This window comes from Mytilus californianus, unplaced genomic scaffold, assembly GCF_021869535.1.
Source record: "Mytilus californianus isolate M0D057914Y unplaced genomic scaffold, xbMytCali1.0.p SCAF_2, whole genome shotgun sequence".
NCBI classification, from domain to species: domain Eukaryota; kingdom Metazoa; phylum Mollusca; class Bivalvia; order Mytilida; family Mytilidae; genus Mytilus; species Mytilus californianus.
Genome location: NW_026262668.1, coordinates 49523595 through 49534388, shown reverse-complemented (window position 1 = coordinate 49534388; position 10794 = coordinate 49523595). Strand labels below are relative to the sequence as shown.

Below are 10794 nucleotides of genomic sequence, written 5' to 3'. Positions count from 1 at the left end.
TATTGTCATATATATGAATATGGATCATATAGAGATTGATTTCATTTATATACATGTATAATGACGTTGGACAATTTTCTTGTATGCAAATGTCAATTTGAATATTGTTCATTTATATTATAATATTATGTTCTTAAACATTGTTTGCAAAAGAAAAGAACAAGTTACTGCGAGCAACCAAACCAATATTAGATTTTTGTCTTATTTATACGAAGGAATTAGTAAAGAAATGCTTTAAATTCGTACAAGCAGACAGGGAGAATTTAAGTGATGACAATAACAGGACTGACGGACGGACTCTATTCAAATTTGTTGCGTGGGGTATAATATACATTGATAAAGTTAACAATCAAATTTGATAAATGGGAGCATGTCTGAATTCATAGGGACTTGTATTCTTCTTGTATTTAACATGAATGAATTCTACAAAACACAAAAAACTTTAATTTCAAAGTTTTATAATAAATACTTGGGTCTGAAATTCACTTATAAAATAAAATTAAAATAAATGATGAAAACACAGCCCAAAACAACATCAGTGTTGCTCATGTATCAAAATTTGATGCAGTCAAGACAATAAAACACAATTATAGAATCAATAAAGTTTATTGTAAAATATATCATTATTATAAAATGGAATGACAAAAATCTTCTGATTGGAATAATCCACATAACGTATTCTTTAAAATGATATGTACAAAGTTAAATACATGATATGTGTAATAATGTATCCGTTTTATCTATAATAGAAAAACATGAAGTTTTCCTGCACACTATTTATGGAAATAGTGGTACCCAAAGAAATATCCACTTAAACATTAGAATTACATGACAGCCTTTTAAAGGGATCCCCTTGGCTGTTCCATTAATTGCTGTTATGCATTATAAATTGCTAATGGATCTTCTCCCCCCCCCCTATTTTATTTTTAGAGCGCATGATTTATTGTGTGTCAGTAAACAGAAATAAAAAAGTTTCGCTTATGCCACCTTATCTAGGCTAAACCAAAACCAAAGCTACCAAGTGACACGTTCGAGATAAAGAATTAAATATATCTCTGGAGTACAACTTATTTAATGTGAATACCAACATGCTTTTCTGAATAATTAAAATATTTGCAAAGTTAATTATAAGACAACAAAAATTTTGTTATTTCCTTGTATCATGGTTTTTTGGGTTATAAAACTTATTCTCATTATTTAAATGGTATGCTTTATTAATAAGTAGACTGAGTCACTAACAACCGCTAAACACATCAAATGGCACAAATATTGCATTCATTAATTTGTAATCTTCAAATTTAGAAAAAAATAAACAAAATATTCAATTATCAACAACTGCTTAATATAAGTTATAATTATATAAATTTTGAGGTATATAATTTTTTAGATATCAAATAATAAAAAGTTATCTTCCCTTTGATTAATTAAAAAAAATTAATCTGACGTATGATACATACAACCTTTGTTATAAAAATAATATCTACATATTTTATACATTAATATAAACAATATCTGGAATGTATTATAAATAAAACTGAAACTTGTGCTTTTTGAAATGCAGAAAAGTTCACTTAATACAAATAAAAATATGTAAAAAATTTTGTTGTAACTTAAAAGATCTGAAAAGTTATCCATGTCACTAACTTTGCTTTCTTTTATACTTTCTTTAGATTAAAAACAACATATATGATAAAAAATAAAATAAATTAAAGATTGATAAATGTATCGGTTTTGGAAATCAAATAGATTTTGTTATCTTTTGTTCATGAGTAATAATATTCAAGCTCTACAAAAAACTTATCTGTAAAATTTACAATATCAGATCTAAAATGTAATGTATACACTACCAAAATGAAATGTGCTTAAGATGAAAAATCCTTTTTGATTTAATTTACAATAGTATACAAATTATTTACATCAGCATGATTATGATATTTACAAAGCACTTTTGATATACATGTAATTAAATGAAAAATGATGTCACATAATTAAAAAAAAATCTAGGTATACTTTCTTAATTTGTATCAACTTAATTTTAGAATAAAACTATTACTAGTTAAGTAGAAAATAATATTTTCAATTTAGATAACATGTTTTACTACTTTTAAATATAATAATTATTTATATGGCAAATGAACTTAAATTATAAGAAACCTTAAATGCTAGTATCAAAATATATTGCTAACCAAATCAAAAATGAAAAAATGAATTTTCTATCACATTTTTACAAAATGACATGGAAGTTGTTCTACATGAACCATTCTTGTCGTTTACCAATGTCTGGTACACCAGTTGAATTAATGACAAGAGCTGCGTCAGGATTATCGACAAAATCTTGACCAGTGGCTTCTTTGGTTGAATAATCTCCCTTTTCTCGGAAATACATCACAGCTATTATAATGCACACAATGATGATTAAAAATACAACTGCTAATACACCTAAAAAATAAACAAAAGAAAATTGTTAATTCAAGTTTAAAATTGGCAAGTTAAAGTAACTTAATATAAAAGATGTCTTTTTGTCTTTGTGCTTAGTACTAATGCGATGAGTCAAGCAATTTCCAACTTTATTTTTTGTTGTTCTTATATTTTGTAACCAATGCTTTTACATGTTAAGGGAAGGTTGAGCACTTACAAAGGCCACATGCTTTATATACCTGCCTTAATCAAACCCTGTTATCCGGTGGTTGTATATTTTTTGTCTGTAGTACAAATAATTGGTTTTCTCTTTAGAATTATTTAACATTTTGTCATGCCGAGGCCTTTTATTGCTTACTATGCTGTCTAAGTTTGCTCATTGTTGAAGCGCATAAAATGACCTGTAATTTTTAACATCTTTGTCCTTTTGTCTTTATGAATAGTTACCTAACTGGTAATTATACCACATCATGTCGTAATATATCTCATCTATATGGTACTTCTAGATGTTTATTTTGTTTGACAAGCATTACTTGTTTGCTGTCCAGCTAACATTTACTCGATCTCCATATAATTCATTAAAGATATACATGGTTCAAGTATTATTACATTATCAAATTTTCTATGTTTTGATTCACATTATAAATTTCAAAGATATTTCCTTTCACATTTTTATGTATTAAATAATAATATACAGGCTTATGCAAGTGCATAGTATGTATACTTTTATCAGTATTTAATACTGTATATTCAGAAATTGTTGCCAGGTTTTAATTAATAGAAATAATGTGAATGAGAAATTATCGCAATAATAAGAACTCGCATTCTAATATCTGATACAAATATATGTATGCAGGTTTTTCTGAAATCGCAATAATGAATCTCACATACTTGTCCATTCTTCAAAAATTCGCAACAATAAATGCATGCAATTATGTCTGAATTACAGTACCAGAAATGACTCAATAAAAGAAACCATCCTTGTACAGTGTTTCAAAGATGATTACTGTAAATGTTATCAAGCTTTATACATGTACTGTAAGATAACCTGTTAAAGCTAACATACCTCCAGTAATGGCTTTATCCCTAGCAGAGGTGTCTTCTACATATGGATATGTGATATTGACTAACGTTCCACCACTTCCTGGACGAATCTCAATAGGATCAGGAATTACTGTCACTTCCTCAAAACCACACATATCTTCTCGAATTGTATCTGAAAAGAGCAACATGAATATATCTTTCTTGTGTTAAACCTATAACTTTTGGAGAAACTGGAACGTTTCCTTATCCTTACATTTGCAAACTTTCAAATCTTCAGTTTTTAAAGCTCTGCAACTTCGTATTTGAATTGGCCTTCCAACTGTTCTAATTCGAGCACCACTAATGGGTCTTAGGTAGAGGAAACAGGCGTCTGTCATACAAAATTACTAGAAAACCAACATGTTAGCAAGGGTCCAGGTGGTATATTTGTTTTTTCCCCCAAATTAATGAGCCAAATTTTACCAAAATATAATATGCACAACTGTGTAAAATTTTGTTGGCCTTCTACCTATACTTTTAATGGATAGACAGGCAGACAGACGGACAAAGCTAAAACTATCCTCAATGCAGGCCCTAATAAGCCTGGTATCTTTGAAGAGTTTTTTCATTACAATTCGTAAAATTAAACTAGCCCTGTCTGAAACAAATAACATAACTTTTAAGTAGCAATATAATTTTCTTCTGAAGGGACATATTGAAATGCAACTTATAATATCACACAACTTACTGTTAGGATACAACCACATATAGGAAGGTCTGGGGTCTTGGAATGCTCTCTTCAAAGGGAAGATATTGTCTATTGACATTCTGTAAATACAACCTTCAAATCCTCTCTCAGCATTTGACGTACCTGCAATGAACAACAATATCTAAATTTCCGAAAACAAGTTTACCAGTAAAGGATAAGAATTTTTATAACTCTTAATATAAATTGTAGAAAGTCTTATAACAACAACACTTTAGGGACTGCTGCAGAAAATTTATTGACCGAAACATGTCGATGAATAAATTTTCTGCAGCAGTCCCTAAAGTGTTGTTGTTTAAGACTTTCTACATTTTATGTGCTTTATCATAACGACCCTGCATACCCGAGGTATCCACATCAGGGACTCTACCGTACTATAGATTTACCAGGCGTTGGTTCACTTTCGTTTGTAATCTTAATATAAATGTTTATCTTTACATTCAAAAAAAAAAATTTGGCCAGCATTATATCCAACTTTTGATATCCATTCTGTATATGGGTACAGAGAAAGGAATTATTGAGGACCATTTTCATAAATATTGTGTACTTAAAAGATTTTTCTTTCAATAATATTTAAAAATAAAGTGACACCACCAAAATTCAAACTTGATGATGATCTGTGGTAATAAGCATTCTGTATAAGTTTCATAACATTTGGTTGAGGCAAACTTAAGTTAGAGAACCGAAACTAAAAATTTTGCAATTTTTCCATTTATTAAGGGGCATACCTCTAGAACAGTTGACATGACGCCACCAAATTCAAACTTGATCTGTGTTTTGTGGTAATAAGCATTGTGTATAAGTTTCATAACATTTGGTTGAGGCAAACTCAAGTTAGAGAATGGAAACCAATTTTGGGATGTGCAGACGGACGTACGTACCTACGTACGTACAGACGGACAAGGGTAAAACTTAATGCCCTCACCGCTACGGCGGGGGCATAAAAATATACCAGTAAAATGAACTATCTTTTTGATTTTCAGTGAATGTTTAATGTGCCACAGATGTATCAAAATCTGTGAAGAGCCTGTTTACTGTTTTGTAATCTTTTAAAGTATACAAACCATAACTAGCAGAAATGTCTTCCTTAGAAAAAAATTGTATTTTCAATTATTTTTGGAGACAGTCCATACAAGACTGCTGTCTCCATATATTTTTATCTATTCCAACATAACTACTTACCATTATTCCCAATGAATAAATATTTTGGATCATCCAAAATCTGATCTCCAATATCTCCCAGCTTATCAAAGGCGATTTGATAATTATCAACCTGTAATAAAAACACTCTGATCATTTATAAATGCAGTACATTCTGGTAAACTTAAACTAACTGAGAATTGAGATAACTTTTAGTGTTTATAATTATTAGACATACATTGGGCAGTCCATTTGTTATAAAAGGTACATTAAATTCTATTATATTAAATCCCTGGGTAGTTCCAACTCCAACCTTTTAAGTTCTTCTTTTAAGTAAATTATCTGTTGTATGTCTTTAATTGACATTTAAATAAACTAATAAACTTCCAAATAACATATAACATATAACATATTAATTTCGACTTAAAAGGAGTGCCCTGTCTCGAGTATAGATTGATAGCTGCTTAATGTTGAGCTGGTTATATAACATGCAAATACAGGACAAAAAATGTTAATGAAACTTAACTATATCCTGCTTTGTAAGAGAATGACAAACAGTAAAAATAAATGGGGAATGTGTCAATGGGACACAGATGATGCCCCTGCTTGCATATAATGTTATAAAGGGATATAACTCAAGAACTGTAAAAGTGACACTACCCAAATTTGTACTTGATCTGAGTTTTGTGGTAATAAGCATTGTGTATACGTTTCATAACATTTGGTTGAGGCAAACTAAAGAAAGAGAATGAATATGAAAAATTCAGCAATTTTTCCATTTGTAGAGGAGCATAACTCTAGAACAGCAAAAGTGATGCCACCAAAATTCGAACTTGATCTGTGTTTTGTGGTAATAAGAATTGTGTATAGTTTCATAACATTTGGTTGAGGCAAACTAAAGTAAGAGAATGAATATGAAAAATTCAGCAATTTTTCCATTTGTAGAGGGGCATAACTCTAGAACGGCAAAAGTGACGCCACCAAAATTCAAACTTGATCTGTGTTTTGTGGTTATAAGCATTGTGTATAAGTTTCATAACATCTGGTTGAGGCAAACTAAAGTTAGAGAATGGAAACTAATTTTGGGACATACGTACGGACGTACAGACGGACAAGGGTAAAACTTAATGCCCCCTCCTCTACGGCGGGGGCATAAAAATCTTGCTAGACCACGAGGGAACAATTCACAGAGAGACTGTAACCCTACTCCTGAACTCAGGGCCAACCCATCTTTGCTTTAACTCCTAAATTTTGTGTGCATGGCCGAAAAGTGGCAAATACCAATTTTAAAGTCTCAGGTTTCACCCAGTTGTGGATTAAACACACAAAATCCCACACTTGAGGCAAGCATGCTACTTTGAGACCACAGAGTTGATGTCCAGTCTTTAAAACGTCCTTTAAAAGTATTTCTACCAAATTGAATATTATAAAATCAAAGAATACAACTTTCAATGGATTTAAAAATATCAAGCTAGTGTAAAACTGGACTTCCCCATTTTTAATTTGCCTTGGAGTTTGGTATTTTTGTTATACTTTTTTATCCAAATAATTCAAGACTAGACAAAGATGATGCCTGTGCTGCATGCCTGAATATAGTGACACAAAATTTGAATTTAGTTAAAATGTTAACATCTAAAATAATGATATAGTGACAAAATCTACTGACCTGTAAGTTGAGAAATTCACTATTAGCACCGGTTCTCCATAAATGAGCTACATGTTGTTGGTTATTTGTATAATCTATACCATCATTTTTTGTGTTCATTTCAAATCTCTGTGCTTCACCAACATTCACCACAAATTTAACACCACCTTAGATATCATAAAACATTTCTTTAATATAAAGTTTCTTAAATTCCGTGGATTCATTATTTTCGTGGGTACCAATTTTCGTGAATTGAGGAAAAATTGTATTTTCATGGATATTTGATGTCATGGTTTTGGCAAATTCTGAAACAAGCCTATAGAAAATTGATAATTTGTTGAACATTTAAATTCATTATTTACTTTAACCTATGACATCCATGAAAATTGATATCCTACGAATAATAATGGATAACCTACTGAGATTTTCGACATGTTTTTATTAAGGGTTACAACATTTGTCCATCTCACTTTCTTAATTTCAACTAACATTTCAAATTGCAAAATTATATGATATTCTTTGATATAATATAGCTACTAATATGGCTTACATTTTTTTTATTGATGTGAAGGATGTACTATGCCACCTCCCCTAAAACTATTTTTTTAACTTTTAAAGTGAACATTAATTTTTGTCAACGTGTCTTTTCAAACTAAATAGTTTACAACCAATAGAACAACTTCTATTCAATAATATAACCACACATTTCAACTTTAACAAAAGCAAAAACTATATACCTTGGCCTCCATGACTGTAAGGGAGATTAAAATTAAATCCCCATTGAAATTTTAAAACAATATGTAATTCAATTAAAACAATATATAAAGCTTACCAGCATTGTTCAGTTCTAAGGATATGTACTCTCCATTTGGAGACTGTATCTGCATCAGGATTCCCTGTTTTGTCTTAGTAGTGAAACCCACTTTTACATCTTTGAAGTCAGTTGTTGAAAGACCTTGATTTTTATCAAACTCATATCTAATCATAAAATGTTTCTGTAAATTCACACCAACCTCTGCAAAATAATAAATTCCAGTATTTTATGTTCTGCCGTTGTAATTTTAAGATAAATTCATAGTACAATGCTGTAAAAAGAAGTATATAGATAAAGGCTTATTGTCTCTCCTGCAACATGCTGTTTCTGACACTAGAGTCATTTAACAATTTAATGTTTGTGATAAGGTCACACAGGCAAGATATATATCTGACAAGGGTCACCACACTACAGATTCTGTGTTCACATTTATTTAAAAAGAAGTCTTACGGAATCCTTTTTCTTATAAATTTACTCAGTTCGACGTCAGGTCTCTAACAAAGTCTGTTTCTCAAATTAGAGCGTGATCTGACATTAGTTTCCAATTGAGATGCAAAATTTTTATCCTCTAATATACTAGACATTAAGGTAATTTATTACCAGAAGGATGTTTGCACATCCATCTTCCTCATGGAGTGTCCTCATACAATTACCATCAATAAATCTGAGCAACAAATAAACAGTAAAATTCGATTTTTACACAACTTGGTTATAGCGTTCACGTTTATAGCGAATTTTCGGTTATTACCAACATTTCAATAATCCACGACCAAATCTATCAAAAATGCATAGCAATATGTCAGGATATAACCAATTCGCTTACAGCTTTTTAATATAACAAATCATTTCTTAATCCCCCTGATCAATATTAACATGTAATGACATGCAGTAATATTGTGAAGTTTAAATGGCCCCGCAGACAAGTTATTTGATTAATAATCTGACAAGCTATTATCCACATAATATCTTATTACTGGAGGCGAGTTGTTTTTATTGCACATGAAAACAGTGGTTAAAATTTATTTTTTGGCACACGCGGAAATTGAAAAAATATTTTAAAGGTAGCTACAACTATCTTGACATCATAACCTTATCAGAGGTTGTAAATATAATATAATTTGATTGTTTGTGTAGCAATACATTTATTGATTCATTGGCCAAACTGCCTTGTCTAGTTCCCAATTTTCCCCTTAAAACAAATCTGTTATATTGTATAACGAATTTTGTTATATCAATATAACGAATTATGTTTATAGCTACCGTAGAAAGGCTTGTATAGTCCGCGGTTTTATTCTCCAAAATTGGACCTTCCAGAAGGGGTGCGGACTATAGAGTACAATAAGCAAGAAATAAGAGAAAAATTTCAATTTCGCGGGTGAGGTGGTTTGTTTACGTTCTGCCATCTTTGTTATTTCTATTGTAGAGGGCGCTCTTATCATTTTTTAAACGAATAACTTTAACTCATCCATATTAATAAGTTATTTCTATTCAATATCAAATTAATATTGAAAAAAATAAAAACTAAACCTTTCATTACAAATTTCATGTTTCTTTTCAATGCATTGGTTGAAATAAACTGGTATCTGCTTGATTGAAACGATACAAACATAGTGAAAAAGACAACCGTAAATCAGCTTAGAATTTGTAAACTACAAAACGTAATCGGTTATTGTTCGTTCCGTTTTGGTGTTTCATACTGACTAATATGGTTTGTATTAGCTTAAGACCCTTCAAACATTAATGTGATAGATATATTAAAGACTGTTTTACAAAAGGATGGAACTGTTTTACTTTCAAAGTCGTATTATAGTGATATCTGTTATGTACGGATTTCGACTCTCACCGGTTAATTTCTTCTTTTACACATGCTTTTTAAACTTCCTGTTTAAACATACACAAGTTTCTAAATTGTTTTTTAAGTGAATTAAACTTATTTTAACAATCATGAAGCGTTCTAGAATCATTTACAAGCAGTTTCAGCTTCTGTTTGATGATGGAAAACAGGTTCTTCCAAGAAAATTCTGCAAAAGGACCGCACAGGATTTGAAATTACCGGAGTTTCATTAGACCTTTTCTAACAGTTACAAAAAGTTTTTTTACCTAAAATTTCGTGGGGAGAAGGGGGTGCGGACTATGTACAACTGCGAACTATACAAGCCTTTCTACGGTAATATAAGTTTTACCAATGGTCCCCAGAAATTGGTTATGATCAAGTTTTTCTGTAATATATACATTTACATACCTCTACCACACATCCATCCTCTCCATGGAGTGTAGGAACAGTCACATGTGTAGCCAGAGTATCCTTCGATACAGGTACCACCATTAAAGCAAGGATTACTGCTACATTTACCAATACACCCCTCAGTAACACCATAAGATACTTGTCCACGCTGGATTAGGCCCCTTAGGTCCACTAAAACCCCATTTACTCTCAAGCCTCTTAAGCATCCAACATATCCTGCTTTGAATTCAACAGTGGCACCTGAAAAAAAATATTTATAAGCATAACTCAACATAAAAGCAAAGGTAGTCACTAGTGTTTAACTCCACTGTCATATAATTTCTTAAAACAATATTTAATGAAATCACCAATATCATGAATATCTTAAATGCTTAGCATTTCAGTAAGTTTTATTCTTTATAAACAAATTACAATAATGCAAGCAACTTGGCAAAAGGAATGAGTAAAAGTTTAAACTTATATAATAATTGATGAAAGGCAACAATACAATGGAGACTATCTGTCAATTGTAGCCCACAGAGGATTCAATCTTTATTGTGTCAAGTTTCAGCTATATTTAATTAAAGGTTAATAATAGGACAGGGTTTCCACTGCTATCTTTGCATTTTGCGACAAATATTAAAATTGTTATGAAAAAAAATAATGGTGAAAGTTTTTTTGCGAAAGAATTATAGTAGTTGGACATCGTCCATCTCGATTATATTTTTGGAACTCTCTGACTTTTTGTACGACCACAAAATTTT

General features: G+C 30.7%; 1 protein-coding gene across 2 annotated transcripts in view; it reads right to left on the bottom strand.

Annotated features, from left to right (window-relative positions):
• Nucleotides 1-587: 587 nt before the first annotated feature.
• Nucleotides 588-10794, bottom strand: part of LOC127729915 (neurexin-4-like) — a 68434-nt gene continuing 58227 nt past the window's right edge. For both annotated transcript variants that reach the window (XM_052237850.1, XM_052237851.1), the window contains 7 exons: nt 10049-10291; nt 7825-8007; nt 7014-7159; nt 5390-5480; nt 4190-4312; nt 3485-3634; nt 588-2439 (listed from right to left, as the gene is read on the bottom strand). In XM_052237850.1, the coding sequence (XP_052093810.1) occupies nt 2249-2439; nt 3485-3634; nt 4190-4312; nt 5390-5480; nt 7014-7159; nt 7825-8007; nt 10049-10291 (1127 nt within the window). In that variant the 3' untranslated portion in view covers nt 588-2248. The remainder of the gene's footprint in view (nt 2440-3484; nt 3635-4189; nt 4313-5389; nt 5481-7013; nt 7160-7824; nt 8008-10048; nt 10292-10794) is intronic.